This window comes from Sparus aurata, chromosome 17 (assembly GCF_900880675.1).
Source record: "Sparus aurata chromosome 17, fSpaAur1.1, whole genome shotgun sequence".
In the NCBI taxonomy this organism is placed as follows: Eukaryota; Metazoa; Chordata; class Actinopteri; order Spariformes; family Sparidae; genus Sparus; species Sparus aurata.
This window is the reverse complement of record NC_044203.1, coordinates 31,699,201-31,715,130: the sequence shown is the minus strand read 5'-3', so window position 1 is coordinate 31,715,130 and position 15,930 is coordinate 31,699,201. Positions and strand designations below refer to the sequence as shown.

General features: G+C 43.5%; 1 protein-coding gene across 2 annotated transcripts in view; it reads left to right on the top strand.

The window, feature by feature from the left end:
- Positions 1–15,930, top strand: part of rftn1b (raftlin, lipid raft linker 1b) — a 125,596-nt gene that overhangs the window by 61,511 nt on the left and 48,155 nt on the right. For both annotated transcript variants that reach the window (XM_030393680.1, XM_030393681.1), the window contains 2 exons: positions 5,418–5,526; positions 12,968–13,433. In XM_030393680.1, the coding sequence (XP_030249540.1) occupies positions 5,418–5,526; positions 12,968–13,433 (575 nt within the window). The remainder of the gene's footprint in view (positions 1–5,417; positions 5,527–12,967; positions 13,434–15,930) is intronic.

Genomic DNA, 15,930 nt, shown 5'->3' with positions numbered 1-15,930 from the left:
CTTACCATTCAAAGCTGTGGTGACTGTATCGTAGCCACATTGGCGATGTGGCTCGTCCAAAGACTGAAACATCTTAACACCTTTCCAACCTACCGACTTTTCCTCAGGTGCCACTGTATCTTTGGTTTTTAGTTCAGTATCTTGGAAACAGGAGATCAGTTCACATTGTGTTCACGCATTCCTGACCGAGCCACCAGCAGGTCGAAGTTTTCACTCATTCAGTTAACAGGGTCACAGGGATTTAGGCACAAAAACCACCAGGTTAAACATCGCGGTTTGGCTTAAACTACCTGTTTCGGTCCCACTTTGAAAACCTCCACGCATCCTTAAAACTTTCCAGTGGCGTGACTCAAGTTGTAGTTGGCCATTCGGCAGCCTTGTTGGCTTGTGACAGCACCAACGCCTCCCACTCCACCTGCGGCTGCGACAGATTGATCGCCAACTTTCTTACCCGCTCTCTGATGAGCGATCTGATGTTTCCCCTTAAGTTATAGCAACAGGTGAGCAAGTGAAACCAACCGTTACTGCAAATACAATTTGAATTTCTCTGAGAGAATTTGGGATCATGTAAGTAGACAATTTAACAACATATATAACAACGGTTGAGTCATTTTTACACATTTTAGAGCAGAAATGTTTCATCGGCGTCCCTGTTAGCATCATGAGAAACTCCAATAACAGAAACACCAAAGAATTTGCAGTTATTGCCCCATACGAAGCCAATTGTATGATGAAGAAAGAAGGTGACCACTTTGTGCAAATGTCCTCAACCAGTAAAACTCAATCGAGCTTCCGCGTTGTTCTCAGAAGACTTCAGGATTCAACAAAGGAGGATTAAAACTGATCGTAGACACGTTGTTACTGTTTGTCTTCCAGTGAGCAACAGTGATATGTCAACACAATCCCTTTTCATACCCCGGCGAACACGGTGTAATTGGAAGCCGCACATTTACAAATGATATAGCCGCTGCACTGCTAAAAACAAATCCCAACGCAGGCCATTAACAGGTAATACGCAATTAGTTACCATGTGAACGTTGAGCTCCAGCAGGAGCGATTAGTCCAACACAAGATGCTCTGTGGAGAAGCAAAGCGCGTGACCCATCTGTGGGCAGACAAGGAGAGTAGATGGAGGTGGGGGGGGGAGGAGGTTTAGCAGGTGTATTAACCCAGGAGGGAGCTCCAGGTAGGCAGGCAGGCATTTGACACTCGTCTAACCACACGAGACCTCAGCGGCTGACAGCCGGTGCGGCACGCTGCATGAAAAGTCACTGTTTCACACAGAGAAGATGGACTGCAGGTGATGCAGCTGCTATTTTTAACCCGAGGCCTCCCTCCAGGACTGAGCGCACCGCTTGAATTGTTGTTCTCTCTCTCTCTCTCTCCTCTCTCTGCCTCCACGCAGAGTTTTGTTCCAAACTGAGTTATTCACCGTTTGAAACGAGGTGTCACCTTCGCCGTGCAAAAACGAAATCAAAGCTTAAGTGCCCGCTTCTTTTATTTAAAGGAAAAAAGTCCTTTAGAAGGACTGAATCATTTTTATTTAATGATATATTCTCAATGATGTCGTGGAAGCCTCAATTTCTCTCCAATATCATGAAATAAAAAGAGCTTTTCATTGCATCCTTTGAAGATGCCTTTTCAACATGAAGCATACCAGGACGCTCCGCTCACTGAAGTCGAGTGTAATAATCGAGAATTAAAGAAAGGAAAGGCAACACATGGCTCGTGCTCGGCCGCTGACTGTCAGTATCTCTCTCCTCCTCTCTCTGTTTTGCATCCTGAACACGGCTGATTGTGCTTCATGGCGAACCAACGGAGGATACATCCACCTGCTCTGACAGCATCACCAGTCTTCTGCCATCGCGCCTTTGAATGTTATGACGCTGCGAAAAAAAAGAGCGAGAGGCGGCTCTCGGCTCGTCGTAATGAATGTTTCACAGAGCGTTTGAAGTTTGTACTTGACGAGTCAGTCGGCCCAGTTTCTGCTCTGCCGTGTGCTGCGACAGCGATATGTACGCACAGCGCCGAGCAGGAGTGTGGTGACGGTGGGGTTTTTTTGTGAGGGGCTGGATGGATGACATAAGTGTCCATTGGTTATGCCATGAGGTCTAAGGCCAGGGTTTTAAAGGGCCTGATTCTGATTCATGCGGGGACGATACTAGACTTCTATGACTGGAGCGAGCCTGTGAAGATGAAGGTTAGCGATGTTTGTTCAGACAGTAAAAATGGAACATTTTGACAGGGCTGGGAAAGAAAACAGATTCAGACTCATCAAGCGAAAAGACATCAAGGAAATACAAAGAAGCTCGTCTGAACAGGCGCGTGTCTTTTGAGTATTAAAACTCTGGCAGCTCGGGCGAACTTTAAAGGGGCACTCCTCCAACTTTATATGTCAAAGTGTTTTTTTTTTTTTTTTTACAAAGGCTCGACTGTACCTTTTCAAGTCTGAAAAAATTACTCAAATTATGCCAGCTCGGGCCTGGAGACCAAAAATCTTCAGAAGAAAGCCACGTGTGATGGACTAGAGGTTTAAAGTTTGAACATTTTGGTGTTTACCGGGCCAGTGTTTCTGGATCTTGGGCCGAACGTCTCTGCCTCCGCTGCACATTTTGACTGTTCCTTTCTAAAAAACCCCGTCTCTTGTGAGTCCCATTATGGCTTTACATTACTAAACAGCTGGGTGTCCCCTTTAATTCGCATTTTTCATGCGAACAACAAACGAGGCACGCAGTTAGTTTAATTCGCTGTTTTTTAGTGAAATCACAGGAGCAGTTTGATGGGTTTTTGTATTTGCTTTCTTGCTGAGTGTAGAGAAGATTGATTTTCAGATCTATTTGCTGAATATGAAGCTGCAGCCAGAAGCTGATAGCTCAAAGGTTTATATCTTAAACCAAAATGGGAAAACGGGAGTTGTATTCTTCTAACTAACTATTCTTGACCAGTTGAGAGACAGAAACGTACATATTCCAAACACAACAGCCAGAATAAATGATGAACTTTACATTTCTTTATGTCACAGCTTTAACCCCTTAAAGAACACCGTTCCAACATAGGAACACCCTTCACTAAACGAACACCCTTCAGAAAAACTAATACTTTTTTTTGCTAATAGTTTTAAGCATCAGATCTTAACAGTATATACTCACTGTTGGAAAGCTGAGACTGTCGTGATTATTTTAACCCAAAAAAACTTATTTCCAGACCATGTAATAACCTTCTAAACTCACCATGACACAACATTAGAAAGAGCCCTCTACGGCAAGAAGCAAGAATGCCTACATACCTTCGGAGTGTTCCCTTTTTCCACAGCTACAACGTCATGCCACAATTTTTTTTTTTCATAGTTCGCCAAGAGTCCATAGAATGGGAATATCCATGTCATTATACCAAAAACTAGCTACAAGTGTCGAAAAAGCAAGAAACCCCAGGGTCTTAGCTTTCATTTGAGACCAAGATTATGTTTCTAGGTAAAGTCGTTCTCAAGTTATAAGCCTTTGAATCTCAGTAGGCGCTCTTGGGAAAAAGGGACCCAAGCAAAACCACAGACATGCCTTTAGAAAAAAAAATGTGAAAAATCATTTTTTTAGTCTTTTGACTTCAAATTTTGAGCGTAGCAAGCTGAGACCTGTGGCTATGGCCTAATTGTGTCTGCTGTGGCTATAGACATACTAGACCTATATCTTAGTCAGTTTATTGACATTTGAATTGGACCGAAACCAAAACCTGTGTTCCAACCTCTGTAACTCTGTGTCAGTATGTCATAGAATCACACTTACACTTCTAGAACACTTGAGGGTGTTACCTTTCCAATGGTACCAAGCACATGAGTCTCAAACTATGTGGGAGCTGTCATGCTTTTAATTTCGGTATGTCGTTTTGGAAAAAGAAGCTTAAAACGGGGGCGTTCATTAAGAGTTAAGTTGCTTTAAGCTCAGTTTTCTATTTTATGCTGTGACATCACTGTGCTTGTGATCTGGACGGGTGTAGGCACAAAAACCACTTGGTTAGGTTCAGGAAAAGATCACGTTTCAGCTTAAAATACCTGATTTTGTTGCCACAAACACACCTGTATATAACCTCGAAGTCCCGTTAAAGATGTCCAGTGGTTTCAACCTTAAAGATGTTGAAACGCTGTCGTCCCTTGTCAAAAAATATCCAGGTTGTCGCACTTACAGGTGTTGAAAGGCATTCTTGAACTGCAGCCACTGTCTTGGCAGCCGTCCCGCCTGTACAGCCACACCACCATCTTCCCCCCTCCGCCTCTCGACATGACGGTCAGGTCATAAAGATTTAATGTGAACTTGATACGACATGTTTTGTAGAAATATCAATATTGTACCAGCGACAAGTACAAATGTGCACAGCGAATGGGCTGGCTGTTCTATAAACTTCCCTTTGCACTGTTAGAACTGCTTTGCTACTAATTTCCCAAATGTTGTTTATAGCGGATACATTAAATTCCTCAATCTGCATCCAGTCGGGGGCATGACATAGAAATCTCTTTGATAAAGTCTCGGGAACACACACACACACACACACACACACACACACACACACACATAGTGACATGAGTTGGACTCAGAGGGGGTCTTTGCATCAACTGGGAAGCTGAGAGCAGAGCCTTTAATACACACACCAGCATCTTTTATCCTCCCACACATCAGGTGTCCATGTAAAGCCTTACCTCTCGCAGCGCGCACACACACACAACCTTCACACACCCACACACACACACACACACACACACACACCTACTGTATGTGCGTGTAGACTCTGTAGCACGCGGAGGAAAAGGGCGTGCGGGGCTTCTTCTCCTTGTCAACAGGATGAGGAGCAGGGGGATGGAGGCTGGGGCATTCGTCGACTCAGGGCTAGCTCTGGGATTTCCTCCAGAGGACAGAATAGGAAAATACAACGCCATATAAATAGATTCTCCGCGCTCAAAATACTGATATGGCCTCAGCGGGGAGGGCTGAAGGCGGGCGGGAGGGCTGCACAGACGAGATTTGCATTGAATTTCCTGCTCTCTGTGCGCCCCGTGTGCTTTCCTTCATCCATGTGGATCTTTGTCTCACTTAAGTGTTTTATTGTATTTTCCTTCCCGCCTCCCACGGGGCAACAATAACATTAACAAAAGCTTCTTGATGCAGCATAATTTGTTGATAGGGGGTTATTTATTTTTTTTTTGTATTACAGATTTGATGTCTGTTTGTGGATGTTTCATGACTGTAATTTCTGAGATTTTAAGGCTGCTCGCGAATGTGTGTTTGCACGAGTGTGTGTGTGTGTGTGTGTGTGTGTGTGAACGCATGGGCACCCCCTGTGTGTTGGAGAGCACTCGTCCAGCAGGCTGTCTGGCCCGAAGGCTGAAACTCATTGTCCTCTCTGTCTTCCCCCCACTGTGGTGCCTGCAGGGCGGAAAGGAGCCAGTCGGTCTGCCCACCGTACAAACTACAGCTGGAAGAGTGTCTGACTGCCGAGCAGGTGCCCACCCCAGAGCTCATCCAGGGCTACGTCAAGAAGGTAGGGGCCCGCATTACAAATGCCAAGCTGAAGGTTTTGTCAGTTCGCGCCCAGCTGGAAGGAGGGAAGCAGGGAGGAAGAGATGGTGAAGGATGGATGCAGAGACAATGTGGAGGCTTTTTATATATATATATATATATACACACCGAGTCAGGGATCCAACGCAGGAGTAGTAGAGGAGGAAATGTACCAGAATATAAATTCAGCCTGCTACCAAAACACTACTTTGTTCAACATGTCGCCGAGCACAATGTTTACATGTTTGCAGCTGTGTTTCAGTGAATCAGCCACATGGCTAAACGTGCCTGCTGTCAAGGCTGAAGGCTTTTTTAACAGCAGCTTGTCACAGAATGCTCCGAGCACAGTTGGCAATAAAGTACACCGTGTTGGAGGAGTGACAGAGGGATTTCTTTAAACGTGATTGCCACTTTTGAAAAATAAGAAAGAAAACGTAGGGGGGGCGGCGGCGGTGAAGTGTGTGTGTGTGTGTGTGTATTTCAGGAGGTGTCAGGTATGAATTAGTGGAACTTTTTGTTGCCAACCCTTTGATATGAGCCATGTTGGCAGGCTTCTACTACAACTACTACAAGTGTGCTTGTGTTGGATTTATTTACTTCAGCATCAAACGTTTTCTGACACGGTTCTGCTTCGGCCGTCCTGATCTCAGAATCTGCCTTAAATCCACGTTCTTTCTAACGGCCAGCAAGGGACGACTCCCTCTGGTTGCAAAAGAAGTGGGACTGTATGTAAGCTTATGAGAAAAGGACTCTACTTCTCACTTGATTTTTCACCTCATCAAACAGTTTTGTGATGAATTTGTTGTATCAATCCCTAGTTTCAAGTCTTCTTCAATACAGCGTTATAGTAAAATAGACAATTAAGCAGTTGCTACCGCAGCATGTCCTCTGGTTCTCTGTCACGTCCAATCAGAATCAGAATCAGTACTTCTTTATTGTCCCACAAACGGGGAAATTTGTTTGTCACAGTAGCCAAAGGACAGTAGTATTTTAAAAAACAATAACAATGATCAGGACATCTTCCACAGCTTCGCCCTCTTGAGTAAATATGGTCACAAAAACCAAGATGGTGACGTCTTTAACGTCTCAAATCTCAAAGGTGAAACCATTGCCTAAGTGTGTAATCTGCATTCTTTCTCATGGCCAGCAAGTCTCCACTGGTTGCAAAAGAAGTTGGATTGTATGTAAGCTTATGAGAAAATGTCTCTACTTCTCATTAAACTGTTTCTTACTGAGTTTACTGTTTCAGTCACCAGTTTCAAGGCTTGTTCAATAGAACACAATGTTTATTTTGTAAATTATAACCTGTTCAGAGTAAAATAAACAATGAAGCAGTTGCTACCACAGCAAGTCCTCCGTTTCTCCGTCACATCCAATCAGGACGTCCTCTCCAGCTCCGCCCTCTTGAGTAAATATGGTCACGAATCCCAAGATGTGATGGCTTTAATGTCAAGCTTGGGGCCTCAAATTAAAATAGTCCACAAGCCAATGGGCGACGTCACGGTAGGTTTATACTTCGCTCGAGCCAAAGCGACCAACAGAACGTCAACATAATTGTCTAAAAACTACCACAAATATTCATCCTGTCATGCAGCAGTTTATCGTTCTTTAATCCTCTTGGTTTTAGTGAACAATAGTGGTGGAGGTAATCAGAACAGAGATCTTGCTGTGTCATGACTCAATCAAAAAAACTACTCGTAACCAACCGAAAGACCAAATCGAGAGGAGACACAAGAACAGAACAATACTTTCTCTAAGTTTTTGTACTCAGGAGGGAGAAATTTTGCCTTTGCTTGCATGTGCAGAAATACAACAATATATCACATTCAGAACAGGACAATAAAGTAAAAGGCATGAGGGAGCTACTCTGTATACTGTTGGATAGTTTCATCTATACCACAGAATCATGTTTTAAAGATTGGTAAACCTTTTGTTTCTCAAGCCTAAATGTCTATACAGCAATGGCATTTAGATCGGTTCCCTACTAACCTCGCTCTCACGATCCAACTTTGTCCGCCACCAGGCATGAAATCTCCCGGGGAAAATGAAGGCCGACTGGCGCTCCGGTCACCCGTCATGTCTCCCTCCTCTGTGTTTCCACTTTAAGTGATTCTACTTGAGCGAATGCATTCTCCACCTCTGAGCGGGTCCGAGCTGTAACATTTGTGAAGTTTAAACATTTATTCTTTTTTTTATCCATAAATCTCTCCCTCCTCAAAACCCATCTGTCTCACAGACGTCACGGGATGAAAGGATTTCTCTCTGGGTTCACACAGAGTTAAACATTTTTAGATTTTTCAATATGCAGCGTATTGTGCATCTGCAGTGCCTGAATGTATGAATGTAATACTCTAAAAAGCGGTGTTTCCTTTAACGGTTCAAGGCTGAAGTTAATTAGCAAACCAAATAGCTTAACATCTCTGTATTTTTCATGGGGGGGAGATGAAGGCAGCTAACAGCAGCTCACTGATCTGATAATGAATCGGCTCTGTAGCGCGTGTCGCCGCTGCGAACGCACGGCTGTCGCGAGCCCGTTTGAAATGCCACTTCAGAAGATATATATGTGAACACGCCCTCCTCTCTTGCCAGCTCGTTACGCCGCGTCATCATGATTCAACCTCCTCCACCTAATCTGTATATTACCGGCCGTGATGTCGGACCTTTGAAGCCTCGCCGCTGAACTTTTCTGTACGTTTTGCCCTTCGATTAGTCATGCAACCGCAGTCCTGTAGGACCTCATTACTGTTGGTTATCATTTTAATCTACTGAGCTGCTACAGGACTGCTGGAGGAGGAGAAGAAGGAGGAGGAGGAGGAGGAGGAGGAGGCCATGCTAGAAATCTATTAAAAAGGAAGTGGACATGGATGAGTGGCGGAGGAGTGAGTCCATTTCCTTCAGCCTCTCTCTTGGATTCTGTTTCCTTCTGTTTTTCTCCCTCTTCATCTTCTTCTTTTTTTAACTCTCATTTTCTCTCCCCTGTCTCAATCTCCGTCGTTATCCCTCTTCCTCTCCTCCCCTCATCTCTCCGCTCACTCTCTCAAATCTCTCTCTCCCGCTCTCTCCCGGGGTTTTTTCATCTTGACCTTCAGACACCTCCTCCTGGTGCCACTTTAATAACTTACGGGGGGAAATAGGAAATGTGGTCTCAAGTCAAAATTGAAATGGGTTTTTCACTGCGAGCTGTTGATATTCCGGCGGCAGAATAAGAGGAAAGCTGCTTCCAGAATATTTTTCATCAAGTTGGCGCTCTGCGTCATTTTCGGCTAATGAAGAGAAACGATGTGATGCAAAGTTTTTGCTTTTTGACCTCGAAAACCTCATTTTCTTGACCCGGGTTGGTTCCTTCACGGGTCAGAGCAACTTGTCCTTTCATTTAGATTGAGAAGTTTCAAGGAATGCTAATGTTGTCCTCCATTTGTTCTTTAATAATAATGCAGCGGGTGCATTACTGTACAGTATATCCCAGTGGTGCATCTTCTTATCCTCAGATTCAATCATCACCCCTAGCATCCAGTTTCCCTCCTTCCCTTTAGCTAGTAGCCTCAAGGTTATTAAAAATGGTCTCATCCCGCCTGGATACATAAAATATATTCTGTAACATCTTGTTCCTGCTTTTAATTGTAGCTGGATCGAGATGATACAGAATATAAATCATGTATACTGTGTAGATTCATCTTGTTCCAGCTTGTAATAGAAGCACTGAAGGGGAAACAACCCAAGACCATTTGTTTTTTTTATGGCTGCATACATCAAATGGAAACATTCAAGATGTCTTAAGCATCATTCGCCACCCGAGCTGTTAGAGGATTTAATGCTGATTGTGTGTTTTCTTTAAATACACATTCAGGTTCCCCAGAGGATTAACCCTGATGATTTCACTGCTTTTTAGGGCATTTTGCGTTGGTGCCACTCTTTAATGAAATGTCTTGTATTTTGGATGGATTGGCTTGTAATCTGGTGCAGATATTCAGATCGCCTTCAGGGTGGTTTGAATCATCTTTGTTGATCCCTTCACGTCTCAACTTGCACCATCATTGTTTCAAAAATGTCAGTTTGTCCATTTCTTTGGTTTATGATCAAATGCTTCAACGTCAGTCATGACTTTCCCCCCAGCTTCAGTCATACAGTCTGTTTTTATCAGCTAGGGTTTGATAAATATTAACTGCTAAACACCATCACTGACATTGTGATAACCAAACTCGATCGCTAGCATAAATGTAAATGTTGCAATGTTATGTTTCATTAGGATCAATTTTTAATTTTATGTTGTTGTGTTCTGGTTAGGTTTAGGCACAAAATAATACTTGGAAAGGAAAGGAAAAGATCAGATTTTGACTTAAAATACCTGTTTTGTTGTCATAAACACGGCTGGAAATTGTCCCAACGTTGCGTTAAAAGTACCCTGTTTTTGGCTGCAATTGTCTCATTAAAAATCTGTTTTGTCACCATTAACACAGCTGGGAAATGTCCCAACATAAGAAAAAACAGTGGTCAATGGCTTGGAACCATCATCTCCTCTTCCTTCTGACATGACAGTTAGCTCATATATACACGTGAAATGTGAACGTGATATGAGACGCAATGGAGTGAAAATGTATGATAATATGAAACATACAGGTTGCAGAAATGTACAATGGCAACATTTTATTCTGGTGACTGGGCTGGATCATGTTACTATGCTAACGTTAGCACTTAAAGCACCACTGTTGGTACGTATAGCCACACAGCGCAACACGCATGGAAAGAGAAGCATCTTATTTTATACAAATTCTCTCAAACTTCAGCCGGACATATTTTGTATTTTTGAAAATTAAATGGTAACTGACTAAACTAATCATTTCAGCACTAAATGTTTATTAATCCTGCTGAATATTTACATTTACGTCCTCTTAGAGAAAGATCTACACTAAATTTGACAAACTGGCGAACAAAAAAAAACATCTAATCTCAATCATGATCGACATTGCAATCGAAATTGGATGAGCTCTAATTGGCCCTGTAGACCACAGCCAGACTTTTTAAAAAGCGCATCAATTTATTTATTTATTTGCACCCTTAACACACAACGTGGCATCAAGTGAGTTCTTTTTTGGCACAAGCTCCTCGTCCTCCACGCTGCACGCTAGAACTCACATCAACGAGCCGCAGATCTGCTCGTCAGGAGGAGGTTATGTTTGGAAACAGAAGGTTCTCGCTGATTGAAATAACCCGAGAAGATGATTGTGGACACCTTCAAGATGAATCGTGAATCTAAAAATCATCAGATCACCCGCCCCTAACTCTCGTATTTTGTGATTTATTCCCGTTTTGTCACTTCCACAACCTCGCAGTGTATTTGCAGTTTATCTGCACTCGATGCTGATCTGCTGGCAAAGACGTCTCTGGAGGAAGAAAAAAAAAAGGAATCTAATCCGAACGGCTCTACTTTGTCAAACAAGTGATTTGATAAAATGATAATGATAATGGTACTAAAAATAAATTTGATCATTACAGCCTTCTATTCAAATGTACGTTGCCATCAGCTGCGGCAACATTAGACAGTCGCAGCCATTCATCTCTCTCTCCCTCTCTGACTGCCTGCATTACCATTAAATGAGATACACCAGTTGCTCCCTTTTATCTCAGCAATTCCATTTCAACATATTGGTACGAGGAATATGATGTGGACGCACCCGGAGAGCGTTCACTGATATTAAACAATATGGCTGGAAACAATGTGACTGTTTTTTTCCAATTTAATTTCATAGTGAATAACCTGCGACTTTGATTTGATTTTTATTCTCTTCCCTCACTGCGGCTCCGAGATAGAGACCGGCGCCGCCTTCGCTCGGAGGAGGGGCGGCGGGGCTGGTGGTTGTTGTTGGAAGGCGGCAGAAATGGAGAATAGCATCATTAACATTCTCTGACAGTTAACGTTTCAATCTCGCTCCGTGGCAGAATCCCAATATTGACGTAAAATACCAGCTGACAATAAGAAATGAAGGGGGAGAGGGAGGGAGAAAAAGTGGAGTGTTGGATTTTGGGATGCGGCCCGGGCCTCACTGGGGTTTGCGGGTTTTGCTCCAATCTAATCAACGACTACTTGATTGGAGAAGCTGCTGGGAAGGAAGGCGAAAAGAAAAACAGACGGGGTAGAAAAACAAAGATCCAACAGACGCCGAAAGAAAAAGAAAAATCTCGAGAGAAACAATTTCAAGATAATTGATGTCAAACTAGTTCTGAAAGTTTGGTTTCAGTTTGAGATATCTCTGGAAGTAACTTGTGTATGTTCTGCTTCACGTTGTTCTTATTTTGCATCCCAATTTCTACATTTTGCTGATGCTCTAAACCCAAAAAATTTGGAGTGCAACAGCAGCTCCATATCCAAGACCTCCAACGGTTTATGCAATCAATTCTAGGACTGCGACCAATAAGTATTTTTAGCATCAACTAGCCTTCTGACTTTCTTGATGAATCTTTCAAAACTTTTTTTACTAAATGTTTTTTTTGCCTTCGCCAAGGATTATTATGTTTTCGCCAAGTTTCCGTTGGTTTGTTGGTTTGTGAGCAGATTATGCAGAAACGTATTCACACGAAACTTTTGGGGGTGTGAAGAGACCCTGTTAACTCTTCCTGGGGTTCTCCGGATTATCTGCGGATCCGGATAAAGGGACGGATCCAAAACATTTCTTTCTTACTTTCTTTAACGCTGCATGAAAGGCAATTTTCCGACATTTCCGACAAATTTCTCAGGGAATAATTCATAGATAGTGGTGAATTAAGCGTATTGCAGTAAAGGAGGATAATTTGATGTGGATCCAACAAAAACAAATCTGGATCTTCCGCAGGTTTTATTGCTCTCCTGCTTTCCATTTTTCGTCCCTCTTTGTGAAGCACTTTTTAAGTGTATTTGGTTAAGGTGCCATATAAATAAAGATTTCAGACTTACAGTTATCAATTTTCTTTCACGGATGACAAAAAAGCAGCACATTAGAGCAGTAGAGCACATACCTCCGCCAAGGCTCAGCAGTCTCCTTTGATCCCATAAAGCCTGATCTAATATAAAGTTTGATAACCCTGAATCACTCTATATCAAACCATCCATAACTGCTGAACCATAATTTAAGTCCACCAGATCTACGATTCAAATCAAATTCTGCTCATTCATAGATACTAGACACCTGAATATGCCTGAATCTTTTTTGTCAAGTTCCTGCATCACCCCCTGAGAAATTAACAAAAAAGGTGGAAAACTCTTGCAATCTTAAAGAAAATATAAATATTCTGGGCCAGGACTCATCCTCCTCAAACTAGAAGCTGATTAACTTTCTGATGACTGTCTGATCCTACAATCAAACAAGGTGGCAGCAGTCACATCACCTGTATTTGTGTCATTTGTTGTTATTATTCTGACTTAATCTCCCTTCTGTTCATTCTCCCAACAGCAGATCCAGGATGCTGCTGACCAGGGGGTGATGTTTGTGGGATTCGTCCAGGAACCCTACGGGGCCCCATGCACCAGGATCAGAGAACCAGACACCCCCTCCCTCTCCCTGCACTCCAGCCCCAGCTCCGTGCTCGGTTCCCTGGGCAGCTGCAGCCCCTCGAACCCTTCGAGTCCCAGAAACCACGCGGAACCAGGAGCTCAGGCTGAAGCAGCGGACAAAGAGGGGAATGAGGAAGGAGCGCTGGGCGGAGAGAAGAATCAAAGTGAGAACACTGGGAACCATTCAGGGACCAGGGTGGAGGGCAGCCTGGACGAGCTCTCGCCCGCGGCGTCTCCGATATCAGAGGGAGATCTGGAGCACAGCGAGGAGCTGACGGAGGAGGAGTCGCCGTGTCACAACAACAACAAAGACAGTGGCACAGACACAAAGGAGAGGCCGAGATACCGCCTGCGGAGGGGCGATGGTGAGTGGTCTCTGTGGTCGCCATCTTAAACTCAAACTAAAAGGAAAATGATGTGTTCAGCAAATCACATGTAAAGCAGGGCTGTGATGTTTTTTACATGCTGTGATCAGTGAGTGAATCTGGAGGACAAGAGGGAACACAAAGCAGTCACCACAGTAGGCGACTAATTTGATAATTATTAAATTATTATTATTACGTTTTTGTTGGACGATACCGTTTTGGGTCAAGGACAAACATGGAGACATTTAATGTGCTACAGTTACATAGAATTGAAAGATAAATAAACAAAGGTACAACATATTAAAAGATATAAAGATGTATGTATGTATGTAAACATTTAGAACAAATACAGATGTCACTACGTTCGATTTGGCGGTGATGGTTACAGTGATGCCCTGGCTGCAGAAAAGGTGGTGAAATAATTGAACATAATTTAATCCACGAGTAGCTGCAGTGTTCAGGGTGAGGGTTAGACATCGCCCATGACCCACTTCAGAATTAGAAAAATAGATAATTTGGACAGGCCGTGTATACAAAGATACAAACTGTCTCTTCTTACCTTCAACCACGTTCCACAATGGAGAAACAGATAAATACCTCAGGAGCAAACTTACTGAAGGCCAGCAAATGAAACTGTTTCAAAATGCTGTCATGGTATAAAACTTTGGGTATTTGCAACCCACTCACAGAACATCTTGTAGGTTTAGGCATGAAAAGCATGTCGTTAGCGTTCAGAAAAAGATCATGTTTCTGCTTAAATTATCAGAACAAACATGGTTGGAAGTCGTCCTGATGCCACAGCCATCACAGGTCCCTCCACCTTCTGACAGCAAAGTCCTCGTAGAAACACGTTAACGTGAACTTGTGTAAACAAATTGTAGAGCTGTCGGTATCGTATGTTTGACACATACAAGTTTGAACTACTCCACGGTTTAACATTTGGATCATGCGACTGGGCTGGTATTTCCACGGCTGCTTATCATTGGAAGTGTGTGAGCAAATGTGTTATTTTGTTGTTTGGGCGGACTGACCCTTTAAAGTAAAATACACTAATTGGCCCAATGGGGGAATTAAAAGGTCACAAATTCAAACCTTTACGAAGCTTTAAAACTCGACACGTCCAAATGATGCGGGACCTGCCACACAGCCATCTTTACAAACTACACAGAAAGGCCCTAATGAGGGAAGATAATTAAGATAATTAAAGGTCAAAACTTCAAAGCGTGAAAGGCCGCAACGGCTGCACCGCCACAGGCCCAGCGTGGATGAAACTGGTGTTCTGTGTCGTTTGTGGGCACGGGATGAGTGTTGTCTTAACATTTGTCATAATGATTTAGCGCCGCGCGTTGATACGTATTCACCACAGTGAGCTCCCTCTTCAAGCCGCCATCGACTGCTGGTCCCAGAGCAGCCGAAATCAGTCGGGGGTTAAATCCTGCACTGAAGGGCGCCTGCTGTAAACTGTCTCTTCTTGTCTAGCAGAGATAGATTCAAACTGACAGCTTCTAATCTTCAGCCAATATCTGTCTGCATATCTGTGTAACTTGTGTTCCGGGTTTGATTTTGCAGCCATACCTTTTGGCTGTTTAACTAAAGAACAGCGGGGTGCCGCAGATCCCTCTTGAAACACTTGGCAACTGCGGAGGTGTCATTTCCTGCTATTGCCTCAATGTTACACAACAATGTGCTGCCTTGGGATATAATCCTCTCTATCCGTTACACAAAAGAAATCGTCTTATAGCTGTGGTGCATACAAATTCACACTTAGACGATGAAGCGGGAGCGTCTGTGAAATTCGCCACAACGGTTTTTGTCGGGTTTCTCTGAAAAAAAAAACGAAAAAAAACGCACATTTCATGGCTCGCTTTCCGCCGTGCCAGGGAGCGAGGCATACGTAGCTACACCTCGTCTTCGTTATTCATGGTACCCCGCTTTTTTTTTTTTTTTTTCTGTGCGAACGGTGTCAGAATTAGCACAGACATTTATAGTTTCGGCTTTATTTGAGCATTTCGAATTGACAGATGGAGACACCCACTCCTCCCCTCCCGTCCCCTCCCGTCCTGCAGCCTCTCCTCCGCTCACGCAGCCTATTTGTGATATGTGTCAGTGCAATGTGCAAACTGTATATTAGATACACATCCCAGTGGGAGTGCTAACGTGTGTGTTTATATATACTGTATATTTGTGTGCACAGTCTGCAATATAATTAGATTCAAAGCACTGAAAGCTAGATGTTGCATAATGAATGCGCTCTTTGGTGTGTGTGTGCGTACTTTGTGCTTTTTGTTTGCATGTGTCTTTGTCTTCGTATATATATATGTATATGTGCCATAACACACAGTTGGCATCACAGCAGACCACAGCCCACTGGTCCATCTGGGCCTCCCTACAGTGCATTTTGCAGCGAGATAATCCCCCACTGCCTCGTCCTCTACCTCCCTCAGCTTCACAGCTCTCTCCCTCTTCCCCCACCTTCATCCCCCTGAATCTCTGCGAC